The sequence below is a fragment of the Symphodus melops genome, assembly GCF_947650265.1.
Source record: "Symphodus melops genome assembly, chromosome: 9".
Lineage (NCBI taxonomy): Eukaryota > Metazoa > Chordata > Actinopteri > Labriformes > Labridae > Symphodus > Symphodus melops.
Window position 1 is genome coordinate 1,341,185 of NC_136699.1, and position 22,566 is coordinate 1,363,750.

The 22,566-nt window shown below is 47.4% G+C and overlaps 2 protein-coding genes across 4 annotated transcripts in view; both read left to right on the top strand.

The window, feature by feature from the left end:
• Nucleotides 1-659: 659 nt before the first annotated feature.
• On the top strand, nt 660-12,330 carry LOC306829151 (uncharacterized protein). 3 transcript variants are annotated; one of them, XR_013779837.1, is made up of 3 exons: nt 660-722; nt 1,246-1,367; nt 12,287-12,330. XR_013779837.1 is itself a non-coding variant. In XM_079352069.1 (3 exons), the coding sequence occupies exon 3, from the start codon at nt 3,830-3,832 to the stop codon at nt 4,169-4,171; it is 342 nt and encodes a 113-aa protein (XP_079208195.1). In that variant the 5' UTR covers nt 660-722; nt 1,246-1,367; nt 3,720-3,829; the 3' UTR covers nt 4,172-5,005. The 3 variants fall into 3 exon arrangements, 2 of the variants coding, with proteins under 2 accessions (XP_079208195.1, XP_079208196.1); XM_079352069.1 differs by lacking the exon at nt 12,287-12,330 and adding an exon at nt 3,720-5,005; XM_079352070.1 differs by lacking the exon at nt 12,287-12,330 and adding an exon at nt 3,720-5,005 and having other exon boundaries at nt 663-722; nt 1,301-1,367.
• A 407-nt stretch (nt 12,331-12,737) lies between these two features.
• The window catches only part of slit3 (slit homolog 3), a 188,619-nt gene continuing 178,790 nt past the window's right edge, over nt 12,738-22,566 (top strand). Inside the window, 1 exon segment of the mRNA XM_079352447.1 lies at nt 12,738-12,931. Coding sequence (XP_079208573.1) covers nt 12,747-12,931 — 185 coding nt within the window. The 5' untranslated portion in view covers nt 12,738-12,746.

Consider the following 22,566-nt stretch of genomic DNA (forward strand, 5'->3'; position numbering starts at 1 on the left):
AAACAATGACAATGTTTTAATAATGAATACAAACACACTTATTTCAAAGTTTCATTTGTCATGGTTTGGTTCTGTTTCATGTTTAGTTTTCATTCTTTTCTTTTTTGAAGATTTTTTTGGGGGGCATTTTATAACCTTTATTAGAGTGGAGGACAGTGGACAGGGTAGAGGGGTAGAGGAGACAAGCAGGAAGGATCGCCACAGGCCGGACGTGAACCCGGGCAGCCCGCGCGAGGACTGAGCCTCAATACATGGGGACATGCACAGTGTCACTGCGCTATCAGCATCCCCTTCAGTTCTCATTCTGTCCTTAGTGTTAAATGTTTCCTAGTGTTGATTGTTTCCCTTTGTGTGCTTTAATGTTTCATAGTCTTGTGTTTAGTCTTGAGTGCGTTTCTCTGTGTCCTCCTGTTTATTTCCTGTCTTGTGTTTTAAGTCTGGTCTTTGGTGTTTCCTGTTTTATTTTGTAGATCTGGTTTTGGTTGTGTTGTCAGTGTTGAGTTTTACTTTGTACTTGTGCTCCTTGTGTCTGATGACCCTGATGTTCCTCACCTGTCTCGTTAGTCTCACCTGCGTCTGATTACCTCATGTCTATTTAGTCTGTGTTTTCCCTGAGTCTCTTGTCGGCTCATTGTCTTCTGTCTTTTGTCATGGTTTGTCTCCTTGTGGTTTTTGGATTTTGTTTTTTGGATACGCTCTGTTCCTCGTTTTGGATTTATTAAGTACGTTTTTGTTTCGCCTTTTTTAGTTAAAATAAATCTTATTTGTCCTCCCTGTTTTCTGCCCGGCAGTCGTGACATCATTATGTTTTGCCAGATTGCTGTTAAGAGTTTAACAAACCTGCCCATTTGTTGATTTGGTTAAAAACTTGTTTCCAAGACGATTGTCATAGTTTGGTTTTGTGATGTTGTATTTTTGAGTTTTGACTTCTGTTTTATTGATTGGTGTTTTTCCGTGCTGCTATGTTGTCTTTGATATTGCTTCCTGTTTGACTTGTGCTTTAACGTTTCCTGAGTTTTAAGTTGTTTCTGATCTTCACGGTTTCCCTCCTGTCTTTATTACATTGATTGTCCTCACCTGTCTCGTTAGTCTCACCTGTGTCTGATTAGCCCCGCCTCTTTAGTCTCACTCTCCTGTTTGTTTGTTGTCTTTTGGTTTACAGTCTGCTCTTGTGTGTTTCCTGCTCCTGTTTTTGGATTTTGTTTGAAAGTAAGTTTAGTTTTTGCCTTTTTTTCCTCTTTTTAGTTTAAAATGAATCATTTTCTGCACTTGGCTCCTCCTTCCCGTTTTCCTGACAAAGACAGACGTTATCGTCCAGAAGACGTCTACTGAAGAAACCCTCGACCTCTGAATGCGACTTCATACAGGTCAGTATATATTTCCTGTATGACATCATTCATGGTCCCGGGCGCTGCTGCATCCTCGAAGCCTCACAGTCCCTCAAACCTTTTATGAGACTCACTCTAAGAATCTGATTATGTGTTAAATGTACTCCTCATCTCTCAGGCCTCTGTGTGTGTGAGTGTGTGTGTGTGTGTGTGTGATCTCCTTTATCCCAACCTCCGCAATCTGGTTTTACCTCCATCCTTGTTTCAGTCCCTCGTCTCCTTTTGTCTGTCTGTCCATCAGACGTCTTTAACTTCATATTTATTTTTTACTCTTCTTTCTAAAAACATAAAAAAAAAAAAAAATGTTCATTCTCTCTTCTTCATCATCCACCCTCGTCTCCTCGTTGTTTTACACTAAATATTTCCCTGCATCAATGAGTGCCGGTGCTTTCCATTACATCCAAACACACACACACACACACACACACACACACACACACACACACACACACAGTACACACACGCACTTTGAAGTGCAGGGCTTCATCAGATCCAAACCGCAGGAAGCGAGATGGCGGATCAGAGATAAGCTAGCAGCGTGGAGTCGTGCATTGCTCGTGTGTCCCGCCATGACAGCTCGACTCCCGGTGAGTGTGTGCTGCCTGTTAGCGGCGTGCTGGTGGCTTTGATGTTTTTGACTTCAGCAGCTCGGGCCGGCCAAATACAGAAAGCTGTGGAAATTACACTTCAGCTATAGGTTTATTACATTAAAGCACAGCCTGCGTTGTATCTTGAATTTGCAGGAGGCCAGATAAGCCTGAAGTAATGAAAACCTGCTGCGTTTGATTCACTCTGCGAGCTAAAGCTGCAGCGTCCAGCGTCCAGTTCAAACCCTAAACGCCGGAGATATTAGCGTCTGTAATGATGGAACATTTTCATCCCTCGTGAGTCTCCTCCGACCGCACGGACCGGGCGGGTATCATGCCTGACAGCGTGAGCGCGGTGCATCCTGACTTCCAGATGTGACGTTCAGGAAGCGTGTGAGGTTAAAGTTATTTCATTAAAGGTCTGAGGGGAGAAAAACGTGCACGTTGTTATAATGATTATAAGACATGATCTTGTTTCCAAAATCACATCGTATTTAGATGTCTGATAGGACAACAAATGTGCACGCCTGGCTCCGTCTCAGCTGTGGGGAGTATCGAGGGGGGGGGGGGGGAGCAGGCGCCACACATCACACACATGGAACACACACGGCTGGGAGCGACCCGGATCAGCTCTAATCGATGTCGTGTTTGACCACAGGGGGGCAGCACCTCTGGAGAAGGAAGCGTGTCGTCTTCTGCGTCTCACCTGAGTGCTTCTCGTTACAGTCTCACACCTGGAGACGGGCTTCACCTGCAGCTGTCTGTTTGCCTCCTCCATCGCTGTGATGTAAGCTACACGTTCGTCATATCTGACTCTGCTCAGACTTGATAGGATGCTACAGCTTTGTAAAGGATATCAGGTGTTCCTATGTGACTGAGAGTTAAAGAGACAGATGTTCAGGAACACGTTTCGTACCGTGCTGCTAGCGTACATGCTCGTAATCACATCTTCATAAATGGAGCCGATAGCATCACAGGCAGAGGACTGGGGGTGGAAATGAGATGCTGATAGGGAAATAGCATTACCAGGGATCCAGTAACACACACGCACGCATGCACGCACGCGCACACACACACACACACACACACACGCCTGGGATGGTGGATCAGGTAACATGTTGTAAATTAGCCGTCGATCAATTCTTTGAGTTGAAGAGAGCCGTTCACTTTTTAGATTCACTCAGTGATTCAGACGTTTAGATTCGATTGGATCAGAAGTTTCCATAAATGTTTAGTTTGAGGGCGCCCGCCGCAAACGTGCGTCACGCAGGGACAAGAGACGCGCGCACACACACACGCACACACACACAACATGGACGCACACACACACATGGACGCACACACACACACATTCTCTGGCATCACTTTTTAGTTCTGCTGCGATTTACTCTGATTTGTGTGTTTTGATCGGCTTTTGGAGTCAGCCAGGTTTGGAGGTGGCGAAGAGGAATGTGTCTGCACAACACACACACACACACACACACACGCACACACCAGACACACACACACACACACACACACACACACACACACACACACACACACACACACACACACACACACACACACACACCAATTTATTTTAGCATCACTTTCGTATCTCCTAAAACAAACACACCCGCACTTTGCAAAAACAGATCCTGTTTTTTCTTTCCCCGTGACACATCTGTTAACTTTCGTATCTTTGACACACACACACACACACACACACACACACACACACACACACACACACAAATAGCAGGCAGGAATGTGGTGTTGTTACGGGGGAGCAGCTCAGTACTCTGCACCTCCACACCGATAAGACTTCAGTTATCTGATAGAGGAGACGCAGACAGACAGTGAAGTGCAGAGATGGCGGACAGGACGTCAGACGGAGAGATGGCGGACAGGACGTCAGACGGAGAGATGGCGGACAGGACGTCAGACGGAGAGATGGCGGACAGGACGTCAGACGGAGAGATGGCGGACAGGACGTCAGACGGAGAGATGGCGGACAGGACGTCAGACGGAGAGATGGCGGACAGGACATCAGACGGAGAGATGGCGGACAGGACGTCAGACGGAGAGATGGCGGACAGGACGTCAGATGGAGAGATGGCGGACAGGACGTCAGACGGAGAGATGGCGGACAGGACGTCGGGCGAAGAGATGGCGGACAGGACGTCAGACGGGGAGATGGCGGACAGTCTTTGACAGCAGGACAAAGAGACAAGAAGAGTCATTTGAGGAAAACGGGCTCTAAATCTCGTACGTGAGATGTACATAAAACCTTTTTGTACAATTTAGTCCCAACTGCCTGTAAAAAAAACAGTTTTTCTGCACTTCCACTGACTCCAAGAATCAAAAACGGCGGCTGAGTTGACTCACCACATCTGACGGCGTCCGACACGAGAACCAGAGACTGAAAAACGTCCTCGACTTTTCTGTATGAAGCTCGATGTGTGAGAACTGTGAAATAAAAAAAGAGACAAAGACGAAGGACTGAAGTTGTGAAATGTGGATTTGGGGGTTTTTGTTTTGGACGGGGAGGCTCGGTGGTTCTCCGTCAGCCGTCACCTGGTTATTTATAGACCTTATTAGACATCTGGCCTCCAATCAGTCTGCAGCCGCACAATTTATCCTTTCATCCGTCTTTCCTCCTCTCCCTCCATTTGTATCGCCACCTCTGACCTTTCCTTGTTAGGGAGGAAAAGGAAGAGGTTAACCTCTGCTCTGAGCACACACACACACACACACACACACACACACACACTCTGATACGCCCGTTGCTGAAGTCGTGCACTGAGAGCAGGTCTACGTGGATAATTAGCTTTCGCTCTGAATGAACATACATGACGCAGATCTACACGGACTCTTCTGTAATTAAACTCTGTCAGGTTAATCGAGGTCACTGGAAGGTCACGTAAATGTGTTTTACACATTTCTAACGCACACGTAGATAACGAGCAGTCGTATTTATATCAGCTTCATTAACAGGGACTGATTGGATGTTTTATTCCTTCTTCTACTTGTTAAAGTTTACATATGAAAGTGTCTGCTGACCCTCTGTTAAGCCCCGCCCCCTTTCGTTACTGTTGCTGGGGAAGACCCGTTTGGCTTTTATTGATGTTGGATTCTCTTCTAAACTCGTCCTCAGTGACGGAGGAAGGACGGAGATGTAGACGTGTTGGGGGACTCCAAACCGGTCCTGGTCTCAAGACCCCTTTTTCAAAGTCTTGTCTCAGACTGTGCAGACTTTTGATTTTAAATCAAGACCCGACAAGACGACCACAGATTGGTTATTTTTCCACATCATTTCTGTGATTCAAAGGAAAACGGCTCAAGTTAAAAATATAATGGATGTGGGTTAGCTGTCCTCTCGTGGCTTCTCACCGTCTCTCCTCGACTTGTTTACCTCTGGACTCCATCAGTCACCAGAGCCGAGTTATTACACTGCTCCAGGTCCATGCTGCCTTGCTCAGAGACCAGCTGCCAGTCCAATTTCCAGACTTGGTGCACAGCGAGACGTGATACGGCGACCTTCAGGTTCTCAACCCAAGTCACTGCAGACTGAGGAACACACACACACACACACACACACACACACACACACACACACACACACACACACACACACACTTGTTAGAGAGTGTAAGTTAAGCAGATTTTTCATCTTTATCATTGTTTTGTCCACACTCTGTCGTTTACTCAGCCGTGTTTTTTTTCCTGTCAGACAAAGGATAGTAAGCACAGTTATCAGGGAGTGTGTGTGTGTGTGTGTGTGTGTGTGTGTGGTTGAACAGTAGGTTTTCCTTGTGATTGGGACTGCCGCTGCCAGTGTGAAAAGAAATACTGAACTTGGGTATTTGCCACTGAAAGAACTCTCTCCCTCTCGCTTGAATCATCTGCGTCTCGACTTCACCCCCCTTTAAACTTTTTATTGGATATATGTATTTTCATTTTTCCCAGTTAAGCCCCACTGGGATACAGAGCCAGATCTCTTCTTATTTCATTTCAGATATTTCTTTTGCTTTCACTGTCAAAAGCTTTAAAAAAGGAGCTGCCCGAAAAGAACAAGAAATTACTTCAGTTTCACCCCTCGGGCAACATTTAGTCTCCACATTCAAGCCAACAATGTGGAGAAATAAAAGAGGAGATGTTTGAAATGTGAGGTTACACGCTCCAGCTCACACGCTAAAAGAGAGCTGCTTCCTGTTTCACTTTGTGGAGGTCATTTCTGTTGTGTCCGTCAGTAAATAGCTCAGAGCTGGAGAACAGCACGCTACGCTAAGAAAGGTCGGCTGTGCACATGTGCAGCTCGATCAGGAGTTTAGAGTTTAATGAGTCATTATTACTGAACCCCAAATCACACAAACACACAGCTGCTGCGGCTCACTCCGTGTGTGTGTGTGTGTGTGTGTGTGTGTGTGTGTGTGTGTGTGTGTGCAGCCGACTACACTCATGGTCATTTTTTGGGTCCACCTCAGCAGACTGTGTATTTTAGTAATGGGTGCTAACTCTCTCGCTCTGTGCAGTTTGGTTCAGACAGCATCCTTTCAGGACATGACTTTTATTTTAACTCCCATGATGCATTGCGAAATTAAATGTAAAATGTCACCTCCAAATCAAAACAAACAAAACTGCAAAAAACAACAACAACAACAGGATGGTCGCGGTTGGTCCTGCGACTCGCCAGGAGCCATTTTCAGACGATGTATTTTCTAAAGTGCCGTAAAAAAAAGCTCACAACCTTTTTCCACAATGGCGAGTTGTGAGTTCACGTTACGTTCCGGCGTCTTGGAAGCACGCCACAGAGAGCGATGGGAAGGAAGGAAAGGAGGAACAAGTGACGGAAAAATCAAACAAGGAAACCGACTGACACTGTCGATAGATATGTTGAGTGTGTGTGTGTGTGTGTGTGTGTGTGTGTGTGATATTCTAGTAAATTAGACCATCAATCAAACACAACTTGGGAAGTACAAGAGAAAAAAAAAAGTCCCTCACTATGAGGCAGAAGGCGCTGGAGCAACATGTGGCATTATTTAACTGCCTGTCCAGAAACAAGAGTGTGAGTGTGTGTGTGTGTGTGTGTGTGTGTGTGTGTACTCTGCCTGAGAAAAGCTCCGTTATCGAACTCTGAGTTTTGGACTTTCAGGGTGAAGTGGTTCCTCAGAGACCCGTCGTCATCAAGAGTTCATGTTCTGAGGTCTTAATATTGAGATCAGATTTGATACGTTTTAAATACATCATAACTCGTGTGTGTGTGTGTGTGTGTGTGTGTGTGTGTGTGTGTGTGTGTGTGTGTGAGAAGCTGGAGTCCTGCTGGCTGTGTTGTTGTCAGAGCTGTGTTTACATGGCTCCTCCCCTTGTGTATAAAAGCTGTTTGAGTCAAGAAGAAGAAGAACATACTCACTGATTTAGTTTTTAGATCATTCTGTGTCAGTTTACAGGAAGCTACAAGCTAACTAAAGAGCGCTAACATTAGCATGCTAGCACAACAACGCAGGACGCAGGTGCTGCATTGTTTTCTAGATGGTTTTTTTTTTTTTGACACATCATCTGTCAGTTGTGAGACCAGGATCAGATCAGCTGATGTTTCAGACTGAAGGACAGCGCTGCACTGTGTTTGACAGCTTGAAGCCGTTACCGCTGTCAACACAGAAAGATGCTAATTAGTAGCACGTTGTCTCTCAGCTCATAAACACACAGACAGAGGGAACCATGAAGGAACAATGGGACAGGAAGAGAGAAACAAGTGGCAAATGTGCCGATGAGAGGCAGAATGACAGGAAGGACAAACGGAGGAAGTCGGAGATTAAAAGCCGAGAGAGTGAGACGGAGCGTTGAAAAGGGCGCCCGAAGGACGGCAGGAGGAAGAAGAGAGAAGTAAAGAAAAGAGGAGAGTGGTTGTAGTCGTGGGGTGTGAGAAGTCCGGCGCTCGCCAGCTCTTCTCCAATCCTTAATGTCTCATTCTGTGAAGCGTCCTGCGAGCTTTTATTTCCGCTTAGTTCACAGAAATGCGGCGAGGACTCTTTGGAGAAAATGCTCGAGACAGGACCAGGAATCAAAGATCCGGAGTGAAATCTCAAAAAAACCCTCGACCTCAAACGTTAATGACATGCATCTTATCCCAGCGAGCCCAAACAAAGCCGTCACAGAGCGGTTTCAAACACTCATGAGCGGCGGTTTGCAGAAGGAAAAAGGGGGATCACTTCTGCGACTCTGAGTGTTTCAATCTGTTGTTTTTGTGGTCGTGCATTTCTTATTTCAATATTTGTTTGCCCAAACTCCCGTTGCCTTCAGGAACGGGGCTTTTCCAGCGCACCACTTACTCAACCTCACAGAAGGAACTCTTACTCACTGCTTAGTTTTTAATATTCGGCTGATTTTGGAAATCACCACGGAGTGTAAACATGTTGTGTTATTGTGCAGATGATCAGAGTAGAGTGATCCAAAAATCTGAGATTTAGGTCACGACCTCTGACCTCTGAAATGTTGTGAGCACACAACAAAGAGCCACGAAGATCCATTTGTATTATATTTGTTGTCATGCTCAGCGAGGTGTTTCCTGCCAAAGAGAGCTACAACATGTCTGACTTCCTGTCCGGGTCGTTCTATTCCGTCCAGCTTGACCGCTGCCTGCAGCGTTCTCTGTCAAAAACAGACTCGAAAACGTCCACTCAATTTCTCCCGTGATCTTGTAGTTCTTCCTGTGATCTTGTAGTTCTTCCTGTGATCTTGTAGTTCTCCCGTGATCTTGTAGTTCTCCTGTGGTCTTGTAATTCTCTGTGATCTTGTAGTTCTCCTGTGATCTTGTAGTTCTTCCTGTGATCTTGTAGTTCTCCTGTGATCTTGTAGTTCTCTCGTGGTCTTGTAGTTCTCCTGTGATCTTGTAGTTCTTCCTGTGGTCTTGTAGTTCTCTCGTGGTCTTGTAGTTCTCCTGTGATCTTGTAGTTCTTCCTGTGATCTTGTAGTTCTCTCGTGGTCTTATAGTTCTCCTGTGATCTTGTAGTTCTTCCTGTGATCTTGTAGTTCTCCCGTGGTCTTGTAGTTCTCCTGTGATCTTGTAGTTCTCCTGTGATCTTGTAGTTCTCCTGTGATCTTGTAGTTCTTCCTGTGATCTTGTAGTTCTCTCGTGGTCTTGTAGTTCTCCTGTGATCTTGTAGTTCTTCCTGTGATCTTGTAGTTCTCTCGTGGTCTTATAGTTCTCCTGTGATCTTGTAGTTCTTCCTGTGATCTTGTAGTTCTCCCGTGGTCTTGTAGTTCTCCTGTGATCTTGTAGTTCTCCTGTGATCTTGTAGTTCTTCCTGTGATCTTGTAGTTCTTCCTGTGAGCTTGTAGTTCTCCTGTGATCTTGTAGTTCTTCCTGTGATCTTGTAGTTCTTCCTGTGATCTTGTAGTTCTTCCTGTGATCTTGTAGTTCTCCTGTGATCTTGTAGTTCTTCCTGTGATCTTGTAGTTCTCCTGGGATCTTGTAGTTCTCCCGCACTCACCCTCCAGAAACTGATCCAGTGCGACGGGGAGAACGCCATCTAACGGACCAAAGCGATGGTCTCGGGATCTTGCTGAATCGTCTCATTTGTGCGTTGGTCGGAGGGCGTGATGATGTCATGTGTACCCCGCTGCATTCATCGCTAAAGTTCAATAAGAAGTGACCAACCAACCTCTCAACATGTTGCACCACTTTCGTTTTCTTCATTTGTGGAAACATTTAAACGTCGACCACGAAGACGCCGATTTGAACTGTTACCACGTCGTGGTTTTTTGAGTGTTGAAAATCAGTTCAGCATGACTCGTGTGTGCGGTCTGTGTTCCTGCTCCTCATATCTTCCATTTCTGAGTTTGTATTGTTTCCTGCCCTCTTTATCTTTGCATCTCATACACATCGTATTGTATACGCCTTGTGTCTCCTTTATTCGTTATGAGGATTAGTAGCACATGGAGACAAAGCGACGCCAGATGTGATCAGCTCCGGAGTACGTGGCGCTGACTGTTTCAGTGGAAACTGCCTTTAAGTCGCTGCATATAGAGCTAACGTTACTCGTGACGTTTGTCATGAAGGGCTTCTTGCACTTCTCTTCCCAGACGGCCAAAAAATTGACTGAATGGAGGAAGGATTGTGTTCACATCACTGAGGGGAAGTTCTGCTGCGGTCATCCCGTGTGCCCTCTGCTTTTCATTTATCTTCATATCTCCGTTTTTTCTGAGGCTGTCAGGTGATGAACAAGCCTGTGCTGCACTCTCCGAAGCTCTTTCTTCCCTCCAGGCCTCCGCTCCAGTCACATGACGGAAAACGATGAATTTGCACTTTTTGAAAAGCAGAATAAAAAGTAAGACGAGACGATCACTTTTTTCAGTTTTTTTTTAAACGTTGCCGGGAGCAGCACTTTCTCTGTATCGCTACGTGCTAACGCTTTCCACTTGTGTTGTGATTCTCTTTGGACTGTTTTACTGTGACGTGCCAGCTACAGTAAGCTCTGGGTGGGGATAACAGAGATCTAAAGAGTGGGCAGCTGAAACAGGTTTTTTCCCCACAGTGTGGCTCCGCTGCTCACTCCTGTGCCTCCCCAGGCAAACCCAGCAGGGGAGGAGACCTTGGGGCAGACCCAGGAAGCTCTGGAGGGATTTAACTTCCCCGTGCAGCAGCAGGCAGGAGCGGCAGTGAGCTGCTGTGGTAATGATCTGCTCTCCTCGCTTGCAGCCATCGATCTGACACCACACTGAGAAAAGGTTTGAAAGCAGTGTAACAGCTAAGAGGAGATTCTTCAAGGTAGAATGGAAAGCTTAGCTTCTTCTGTCTTCATGTTGAAGATAATTTCACGCTGATCACTCGAGTTAATTTAACTTTCTATCCAACAATCCACAAAGTTCATCATCCAGATTTCTCTGCGTGGATGATGAAGACGTAACGAGCTATCCCAGGATGTGTTGAACAGTCAACACACGATGAGTGGAGGGCGACTTTTGATCGACGTGGTTATCTCTGCCCTCTCACAGCGAGGAGGTTGCTGGTTTGAATCCCTGTCTGACAGACAGGAGCCTCTCTGTGTGGAGTCTGCATGTTCTCCCCCGTGCGTGGCGTCCTCCCACAGTCCAATCACACGCTGGTGAGGTTACCTGCTGATTCTGAACAGGTGTGAATGTGAGAGTGGCTGGTTGTCTCCATACGTCAGCTCTGTGATTGACAGGCGGCTGATTCATGATGTAACCCCGCCTCTCGCCCAATGACAATGGCCATGGTTAGGACCTAAAGACAATTTCAACCAACATCTTAAAAAGTGTACGTGGAGGACCTTCCCTGCCTTTAATGATGCATTCATATGGAGACTTGTAATGTGTCTACATCTGCAGGTCAGTGTGCTCTGAATTCCCCAAATGAAAACACAAATGATGAAGAGGACACAGACTGACTGAGGGGAGAAGATGAAGAGTCTCCCGCTGAGATTCTGACAGTTCTCTCTTCCACCAATAGAGGGCAGCAGCAGCACTACTGCAACATGCAGGAGAGCAGACACTGTCCGGTCTGAAGATCTGGGTTGTGTCTGCAAATATGTGCGGGAGGGGGGGGGGGGGGGGGTAGTTTTCAAAAACTCACCTTCTCTTAAATCAACGTTGAGTGACGTCACTTTTCATCCAATAACACTCCAAGAATTTTAATCCAAGTGTTGCTGCGGTTTCAAGTCAACACAACAGAAGATGAATTCAGTTTAATTACATTTCTAGCAAACTGTGATTGATCTATCAGACGGCATGTTCGTGTCAGCTGCTGTGAAAGCATGAATCACACACACACACACACACACTCCCCGGGGATGATGCATTACACGGAGAGATGGCTCATAAAAGACGTGGCTCTTAACCAATAAATGATCACAAAGTAAATCATTAAGATGATCTATGGGGGCCTCGACCAAAGAGGACGAGTTGCTGGGAAATTAGCTTTTAAAGAAATGTGCTGTAATATGTCACCGCGGAGAGCTTTTTTATTCCTGTGTGGGAAAATATCGGAGTGTATGCAGCAGACAGAGGGGGGGGGGGGGGGGGGGGGGGGGGGGGGGGGAGGATACGTGAGGAGAGAAAGTTTAAGGAGCTCGCTCACTTCTTCTCCTGGTGATTTCAACTTAAAGGCAGAGAGGGGGAGGTTTGTTTTGGGGGGGAACTTAGTACAAATCTGTGCGCTGTCTCACTCACTCAACCTCCAGGCGTACCAGTCCGTGTTGCGCGTCTGCCCACTGAACTTTTTTTTTTTTTTTTGGTGTGTGTTTGTGTGTGTGTGTGTGTTCCTGATTACAACTTCTCTGCAACTCTCACTTTCTAAACTCCCGGCAGAGAGCGGAGGGATGTTCTCTGGAGGAAGGAGGAGGAGGAGGAGGTTACACCCGAGCTGAACATTTTCACCTTGGGAAGTTTGGGAGTCGGGCTGATTTACTTTCTTGCTGGAGAGTTTGTGAATGAGGGGAGACTTTTTTTTTTTACGCACACGCTGAGGTGTTTTTAAAACAGGACAAACTTTTTCTACTTTGTCTTTAAGGCTCTGAGATCGTTTCATGGAGACTTTCACTCATCGATTCTCCTGAGAGGAACTTTCTGGAACTTCTTTATCGCATCTTTCTTGTTGTTTTTATTTTCTTAGTAAACTGCTTCTTTGGACCCTTTTCTGGATCCTTACTTTCACAGCGTTTTACCTTACGTCCCCCCCCCCCCCCCACACCCCCCATCCCACACACACACTTCCCCACCACCCCGCGGATTTTCAACCAGCATCTCTTTGGACGTACTCTGAGTGGATATGATGCGTCCGGAGAAGCGTGCCGCGCCGTGCCGGGTTTGGGCTCTGGCTCTGGCGCTGCTGCTGTGCGCTGCCTCGGTGACTGCATGTCCACACAAGTGCAGCTGCTCCGGGTCGCATGTGGACTGCCAGGGTCTGGGTTTGAAGACCGTACCTAAGGGAATACCGAGGAATGCCGAGCGCCTGTAAGTGAAAAAAGAAACTTTAAACTGTTTTTATTACTCCGTCATCATTCACATCGTCGCGCTTTTTCTTTCCTCTTCAATTTCATAATCCTGTAATGAAGTTAGAGGTTAAACTGGCAGCACGTGGACTCCATTAAAAACTTAAAATGTTGTGTTGACAAGTTTTCAGAGATGAGACACATTTTAATCTGTAACCATCCTCAATGAAAAGTAGTTTTTAAAAGTCAACCCTCCTCTCGGTGTTCACGTCTTCTTCTCGCCATCATGCAGCGAAGTGTTCAGTCTGCTCTCACTGATCAAAATAAAAACAATCACTTTATATATTCTTACATTGTACATTTAGAGACTCAGTCCTTCCAGTCATCTCACATTAAAATCAGCTCACACAGGAGAGGCTCATCTTCAGCTGAGGAAATAAAACAGGGACTTTTTCACTTTTTTTTTTTTTTTTAAATTCTATGGGAGATTAAAGTGTGAGTTTAATAATAACTGATAACAATAATATAATAATAATAATCTGATAGCTGGGAACATTTTCCTCTGTGAATTTGATTTACTTTATTCTACAAATGAAGGAAGAGCTTCCCCTGAACCTGAGCAGTAACAGCGGCCATGCACTCATGAAACACTCTAAAAACTAAGAACTGACCCCGGGGAGTGGAGGCCGTGAAGGACGCTTTCACAGCGAGTATTCAAGGTTTGAAACAGGTCGAAATGAAAGGTGAGAAGAAGCAGTAGTGAAGCCCTTAAATCTTTTCCCCTTCGCAGAAAGTTTCCCCACACATGATCCGAAGAGTTCAGCCTTGATGCTCAGCGACCGGAGTTTAATCTGAACGTGTTCTCAGACTCTGCTGACAGTCAGTCAGATCTCTCATGAAATGCACTCCTAAAGCAGAGACAGCCGCCTGACAGCCGCCTTCACTGCTGCTGCCTGATCCTGACACGTTCACACCCCCACAGCCACACACACACACACACACACACACACACACACACACACACACACACACACACCTATATGCTGTGGAGGTATGGAAGTGATTATGCCAGATAAGGGAGCGGGCGAAAGCTCCGCAGGGGATCGACAACGGACCTAACGCTGAGACAACAAACTCAATCAGGGGTGACACGGGGGGGGCTTTGTTTGTGAGGATGTCGGGGAGGGGGTTACTGCTGGATATGAACATGATTAGCATTTGTGCGTGATTTTTTTTCAGTCGGCCATGTGTGTTTACACGTGCATGTTTGTGTGTGATTGGGTTTCTCGCGTGAGTGTGAACAAGGAGCCCCCGTACCTCCGCCGTCTCACGGTGCTGCGGTGACCTCCCAGGACCTGTTTGGCTTTAACGCAGCAATCCCCCGAAGACATTTACACCCTGGCAAAATAAATAATTAGAGCAGGCTGTGATGGGGAGCCAGGATAAGGGGGTCCCCTGCTTCAGTGCCTGGGTCCCCGGGGTGGAATATTTGGGGTAGCAGCGCCCCCTCCCTCCCTCCTCACTCCAGAAACTATGTGTTTATGTTTCACTGATTTATCCAGGTCAGTGTTTCAGCTGTGACTTTGGCCCGGGGTTGCTCTTTCCCTCCCTTCTCTCTCTCTCTCTCTCTCTCTCTCTCTCTCTCTCTGCAGATATATTTTAGGGAGTCTGAGATGGGAAACATTAAAATGGATGAGATTCCAGTTTTAAAGGTTACGGCAGATGGGAAACTTTTCAGGAAAGAGAGATGAGCGTTATGGCCCTGAGCGGGGATTTGGATTTGACTGCTGGGAGGAGGTCCATGTGGGCGACAGATTTCTCGTACAACCTAAAAGTGCCAAGTTTGTGAAGTGCGGAGTTAAGAAGCCTCCAAACAAAGTCTGCAAACGATCGTGATGTTCATGTCAACATTCGGCGAAGATCTCCAGTTTTGAAAATGTCACCAATTTGTCGCGAGCTGAAACGTCGGATGGAAACCTCTGCAGAGGAGCCAGAGTGTGTTTTTGAAACGTCCGTGAACTCGTCCGTCTGTTACCACTAATAAGTGATCAACGTCATGCAAAAAGGATTAGAGGACGTTTGTTATGACAGAGTCAATATTGGGGTAAAAAGAAACGGTTTGCATGGCAACGCAATCAGGCGATCCAGATTATAATTCAAAGTCAGGGTCACAGATTGATTTCAATGTATTGAACGTGTTATTCCAGAACTTTCCTGGCACGGAGAGATACACAAAATGTCGCAATGTTGAGGTCACCGGCTGGACACCGGCGTGCATTAATCTGGCCTGCTGAGCCGAAGCCCTCGGAGAAACCGTCTCTAAATATGAATCATTTATGTTTCTAGCCTCAGACTCTTTGAACGACGGCTCCGACGACCTCGTAGCTTTCTCCATCCTCATGTTCTTTCTCTCAGCTTGGATTCAAAACACTGACGGTGGGATTTTTTTCTAACATGACTCAAAGTCCTGGTGGGGAACAACGCAACCAAAGCAGCCAATAACGTGTATTCCCCTTTGCTGTATACATTTGACATTTCTTCTTGGGGTCGTCACGCAAAACTTTTCAGAGCGATTCTTTAGAGCACGCTTTCCAACTTTGAAACGTCCTCTGAAATGTCTCATAATTGCTCAGTGAAAAAGATATGTTAGCTTGCAGTTAGCACGTGGGCTAACACACATTTAGTATTTCTGTTAACCTCTTAGTCACGCGTCAGCCGTACTAAATCCTCACTTTGGGCTCAGATCTCCTCCCGGGCCTTTAAGTCTCTGTCCACAACAAGTCTGAATGCATGTTACCCTGAAATAAGCTGGGTGTGTTTTGGTTGAGCGGGGTCCCCAAACTTCTGTGGAGTCACGAGCCAGAAAAGGTTGGGAGGCTCGGCTTCAGGGACTCGGTGTTATGCAGACATGTTCAGTTTGCATACAGAGATTTATAGATATAGAGAACATGGAGAACATGGAGAACATGGGACACAGCCCCCCCCCCCCCCCCCCCCCCCCCAAAACACACACACACACACTCATAGTACTCTAACCACAGCAGAATACTATGCAACAAAACCACAAGACATGTGGCGTTTGAGAAAGAGACACAGCTCGGGCCTTATCTCGGGTGGAAAATCTTTCCCCGACTGCGGCTCCACGCTGCTCGCTTTATCGCTCTCTGGAGCCACATGGACCAAATCAGAACGATTCACGGAGACTCCGCAGAGCTTTCTGAAAACAAATGTAGAGAATCAGAGTTCACACACCACAGAGAGAGAGAGAGAGAGAGAGAGAGAGAGAGAGAGAGAGAGAGCTACCTGACACAAATTGAGGGAGATCTGGCAAAACAAAAGAGTGATGGAAAAAAAAAAAAGGCTGAAAGAAAACTTTGAGTAAAAAGAAACACGTTTGCGTCAGTGATGAGAATTCGATCAAAATGGAAAAACGTTGGCGCTGTAAAGGTTAAACCAAATTTTCCAGAGTCCGAGCGTTCTCTCTTTTCAGGGCTGCGTGCAACTCTGAATCCGGTTCACTTCCTGCGGCGCCACAACTTAAAGGTGAGGCTAACATTTAGCATGACTGCAGCATGAAAAAAAAAAAAAAACGGCTCAGTTTTCCTCGCTCTTGTAAACAGAGCGTTTGGAAAGGTTAACGAGAGAAAAACACTGGTGGCCTCGTCTGTACACTCAACACACACACACACACACACACACACACACACACACACACACACACACTCTCACAGGCAGCCTCACAGATTACCCCAGGCCAGTCAATTCCGTAATGCCCTCCTCGGGAAGCCACTTGAGACCTCATTTGCATCTAATTTGAGTGGAGGACTTACTTTGGGAGGATGGGGGGGGGGGGGTCGGGTGCGGGGGGGTCGGGGGGGGGGGGGGGACTTAACAGGCTTAACAATGCTGTCTAAAGTGAATTGGAAATCGAGGGCTTTTCTCTCCTGTATCCAGTTCACACACCTGCCCTTCAGCGATTGGACACACAAACCTCCGAGTGTTGATCTTTTAGAGGCGCAAATTCCAAACTGCTGCTATGAATTCTGGGAACTCTGGAGGGAGCAATCAGGATCATTCTGAATACAATGTGCGTGTGGATATACACGTTTCATTTAAATGTATATACTGTTCTGTTTGCTTAATTGATTGCACTTCTGGACATGTTGGAGGTTGAGTCTGATCCTGCAGATGTCGTTATTGTGACCGATAAATATACCAATATACGACACAGAGTCTGTATGTTGTGTTTTATTTTGAAAAAGACAGGATGCTCTGCGCGTTTCCTTGTCTGACTTCCTGACGAGGTCGATCTGCTCGGTGCAGCTCGATGCGTGCCGCGAGGTCGCTGTGTTTTTAGGACGGAGCGCGGAGGACTGGCGCGCTCTTAAGTCGGACCGTGGTGCTCGGACCGGAGCGTTGAGTAGAGTCGGAGCGAACGGCGGCGTGTGTCGATGCCCGTCTTTGCGGTTGAATGAGTTCACTGTTGGAAGCGGCGTGCGGCGTGCGGCCTGAGCCAACTCTGCACAAACTCATTCTGAATTTTTTTCGGCCCTCCTGCCTCTTTTTTCCTCCTCCTCCTTCGACACACACATCCACACACCTTCAGTTCGCCAGCAGCATCTCTCCACTCGAGTTTTCACAGCTCCCATTTCCCGACAGCGTGCCAACCTACCACGGAGAGCTCAACAATAGCACCTTGCCAGTGTGTGTGTGTGTGTGTGTGTGTGCGTGTGCGCAAGCCTTGGTTATTGGGTTTATGTTTTTGTAAAATGGATACACACACACACACACACACACGTTCCAGCTCCGGCTTCTGGCTCTTATCAAAGCTTGGTGTTGATTGGTCAACGGACGCTGTAACCACCACACCCTCGGCTGTGGAGCTGCATTCCATGGTGGGACTGGAATCTTTGTGTGTGTGTGTGTGTGTGTGTGTGTGTGTGTGTGTGTGATCTCATGCTAACCTGTGCGTGAAGCAGCAGACCAGCTAATCTGTGCTGACACAGTTCCTGTCCCCTAAATTTGGAATCATTTGAAGGAATCAAAACCAATCGCTAATCACCGACGTGCCGTTGGGTGTTCACTTCACTTTTGGCCCCGCCCCTTTCAGCTGCACAAAATGTGACTCTTGCTAGCGTTTACAGCTCATTGCTTGCTAAATGTTAGCATGTGTCATTCACCTGTTACCGTGACGATTGTAGTTCCGTGGCTAAATCAGGGCTAATTTACTACATGCTAGCCGAGATCGCTTTGAAAGATTCAAACGTATCAAGCTAACGAGGACAGAGACGACTTTTCGAAGCTTTCAAATCTTGAGACACGACTCGGGTTCGACGACTTTCTGCAGCCGGTAAAGCTGCTAAACACGAGGCAACGACGACACCGCCAACCGGGACGTACACGCTGCTTCTCTCTCTTCTCCTTAACGTCATCCTTCCTCGTCCTCTCAGCCGTCCTCTCAGCCGTCCTCTCAGCCGTCCTCTCACACAGCACAGAGACGGGCTTCAGCCATAATGTGTGTTTTCTTTGCAGTCCTTCTACACTCCTTCAGTCGGCACACATGCCGCGGTTAGCTGCTGAACAAAAGCCATGGTTGGATAAAGAGACTTCTTTACTGTTATCGTGGGTACGGCGGTGATGTAATACATCTGAGGAGCAGCCCAGTCTTATTGCTAAAGCAGACAAGTCTAAACTAAGACGTGGAAACCACAATGAGCTTGCTGTTCTCGAGCAGCCACTTAATGTCACGCCTATCATCTGCAGCCATCTCGCGGTAACCATCTTGTGCCCTTCCAACCGTGTTTGTTTCACTTATGGTACGCCGAATGGCACGGGCGAGGGCAACCAATATTTAGGCTCTGATTCTAGGTCAGTGGGTGATATTCACTCCAGAGTGCGGGCAGCTGACCTTTCTATATAATGACTTTCAGTCTGCCAAGTCGGCAGCCAGCTGGCACTCGCAGCGGGCTCTGCCCTTCTGGGAAACAGAGCCGGCTGGCAGTGTTAAAACACACACACACACACACACACACACTGTATTCACATGTTCTATACACTCGACCCGGGGGAGAGGACGACACGGTCACGCTGGTGAATGTTTGGAAAATCAGGCCCATATATGAATGAACACTTGAACCCATGCATCTCCTCGGCTCTCTGGCTGCACTGGTACAAACCCAAAACCTAAACCTACCCTGATAAAAAAAAATATAATTATAATTATAATTATAAATATAATTATATTATCCCGGCTGTGGCTGCAGATCAGCCCACACGCTCGAGTCCTCTGGGCCAGAAGGGGCCACGAGGCAGGGCTGCTCGTATCGCCGTTGTCACTACGTGGTCGCCTTGTATCAACACATTCTGGATCTGTTGAAGGCGGCGTCACCGTTTAGCTTGCAGCGGCGCCTACAGGCCATCGTGTAGGTGTTGTTACTCATCAGGAGGAGACGGGGGGGGGGGGGGTGCATTTACAGCAGGGACGTAAAGACAGCACCTTTCTCTCCCCTGCTCTCTCGCCCTCTCGTCAGCGTGGCAATTTATGCATACATTTAAAAAAATAGTCGAGATATACACAGACGGCGTTATCGTGTTTCCAACAGTGTGTTTCTGTTTATTTGAAATGAAAGTGAAGCGACGGTGTCGTTGCTGACCGCTGACATGTTCTGCTTTACTTTACTCCGATTTGAGTTCATCTCAGTGAAGTCTGCAAACTTTAATTGATTTAATGCAACGCGTCACACGAAAGCAGAACTAAGGAACAGCTGAAGGAACATTTCCACCAGGAGGAATGAAAAATGAATTATCAGACGGGCAAACGTGTGCAAGAAACGCTTGACCAAAACCTTTTTATTTTTGAAATGAGTGTGTGTGTGTGTGTGTGTGTGTGTGTGTGTGGGTGTGTGTGTGTGTAAGCTGCGGGTCAAAGTTGGACCACAGAGCGAGGGCAGCTGAACTGTGATGGATGGTTTCAGAGAACAATTTCTGTGATAATTTCCCGGTTTGCCTTAATTTCCTCTTCAAAGCCGGTTGTTTTAACCTGCAGGTTGTTTCAGCGTGTGTGATCGTCCAGCAGCCGTTTAACTGCCTTATTACACCCCTCACTTTGTAAACTTGTATTATTACAGATAGGAATTTCGGTTTGATGTCCAAGACGACTAAAATAAGATTTTTAATTTTTTTTTCGCTCTCAGAGAACTCTTTGAAGTCGTGACGACCGGCCAACATGTCCAAGAATATCCGCTCTCACAAAGATAACACACAGACACACAGACGGGACATTTATGCACACACATGCATGGAAACAGGGGCTGTATGCATGGGGCCACACACACACACACACACGGTGCACCCTCATCATTAGGCAGCACACACACACACTCTCACTCTTTAACAGTTTAAACATGCGATTCAGTTTAAACATGCGATTAGTTGAAGATGGAAAGTTTGAGGCTGTGTCACACAGAAACTACTCGAAGTCACGAATGACCTTCTGTGACTCTCCCTCAAAACAGAAGTCCTCAGCGACTTCAGCGTGTGTGTGTGTGTGTGTGTGTGTGTGTGTGTGTGTGTGTGTGTGTGTGTGTGTGTGTGTGTGTGTGTGTGTGTGTGTGTGTGTGTGTGTGTGTGTGTGTGTGTGTGTGTGTGTGTGTGTGTGTGTGTGTGTGTGTGTGTGCAGTCGTTTGATGTTAACAAGCTATGCCACTGTTTTGTTAGGCCACTGTCACCAAAGCAACACATTATATCCCTGCTGCAGGGACTTTCTTTTCTCAGTGTGTGTGTTCCTGGGCTCCCCTCAAATATGTGTGTGTGTGTGTGTGTGTGTGTGTGTGTGTGTAGGTGCTTCATTGTGTATGTGTGTTTGCATGCAATATGTGCGTACAAGAAGAGAGTACAGAGCGAGCGTGACCTACCCAATCATTTTCCTTTTCTGTGCAACGTTCAGCAAAGTGACAGACTGTTTATGTTTGACGGAAGCTTACAGGGAAGCTCATCATCGCTCGCTCTCTCTCTCTCTCTCACTCTCGCTCTCGCTCGCTCGCTCTCTCTCTCTCTTGCTCTCTCTCTCTCGCTCTCGCTCTCTCTCTCTCTCAAGGTTTGTCTCTTTCATTGACTTCCTCATCCTCTCTTCGTCGCCCTCGTTCCTGACTTGGCCTCTGTTTAGGAAGCAGCAGTCCTTGTTCTTGTCAAGTGGCCCTCTTGTCCGCCAAATTACCCTCTCGCCCCCCCCCCCCACCTCCGACCCGCCTCGTTCACTTCCAATGCAGCCGCAGTAAACCTACACAAAAGAAACGCAGCCCTATAAACTGCAGCAAAGAAAAGGAGCTAACCAAATACAGCGGCGCTTTACAGCCCCGTTGGCTCGTGCAGCTCTAAAAGCAGGGGACGCTTGCAGGCGACTCCCAAATGTGGTCAAGCCTGCGCGGTTAACAGCGACGGCAAACTATGAATTTCCTGAGGTTGAGTGGCGTTAACATCGAGCAGAGACGGCGAGAGGGAGAGAGAAATGAAGTGTGATCGACTGAACGCAACGCAGAAGATGACGAAACACAGACAAGACTCCAGATTTTAACGAAATCCAATCAGCCATGGAGTCCCCTGTGTGTTCCTGCAGGGGGCGCTGGAGTCCCCCGTGTGTTCCTGCAGGGGGCGCTGGAGTCCCCCGTGTGTTCCTGCAGGGGGCGCTGGAGTCCCCCGTGTGTTCCTGCAGGGGGCGCTGGAGTCCCCCGTGTGTTCCTGCAGGGGGCGCTGGAGTCCCCAGTGTGTTCCTGCAGGGGGCGCTGGAGTCCCCCGTGTGTCCCTGCAGGGGGCGCTGGAGTCCCCCGTGTGTTCCTGCAGGGGGTGCTGGAGTCCCCCGTGTGTCCCTGCAGGGGGCGCTGGAGTCCCCCGTGCGTCCCTGCAGGGGGCGCTGGAGTCCCATGGATAGCGGTCTCCGTGCTGGAAATGCTGTCTCAGGCTAACTCTGAGTCAAGCTAACGACAGGCTGAGAGCTGAGGCGGGTTTTAAGCCTCCTGACAAACCGTTACACGGCGCCCACCTGTCAATCAGCTCAGCTACACGCCTTATTGTGAATAACTCTGATCCTTCATCCAATCAAAACTGCTGAGTCATCAAAACATTCCCCCCCGTACAGTGTGTGTGGATGGAGACGAGCTAATCACACCTATTTGGTTTTTTGAAGCAGGCTGTAAACATGTTCATGTCTGCTGTCAAAACAGGCTGTTTGAATGGGTGTGTATGTGACTTCCTGTGCGTCTGCAGACAGCCTCTAGTGGACACTCCAGGAACTGCAGGATGTTACACTTCAGCATCGGCTTTCAATTCTTCATTTTTGTTTTAATTGAGAGAAGATTCCTCTTTCCTCTCAATTCAAAGACACACAGAGGAGTAAGCGAACGTTGTGTAAGCACAACTAACGGACTAATCACGTCGACTCCTCGTCCCTGCTCCTCTCCTCGTTGTGTTCGTCGTCGCCCGTGATGATTTGGCTTTTTGCACAAACAGAGGAAGGATTCTGTCGGGAGCAGAGCGCGGTGCAGAACAGACAAACTGCTAAATGCCAAGTGTCAGAATGTTTCCGAGAAGCATGCAGAGCCCACGCGAGGAACTCTCTGGGGAGGGGGGTGAAGGGGGAAGGGGGGGGGGGGGGGACTCAGA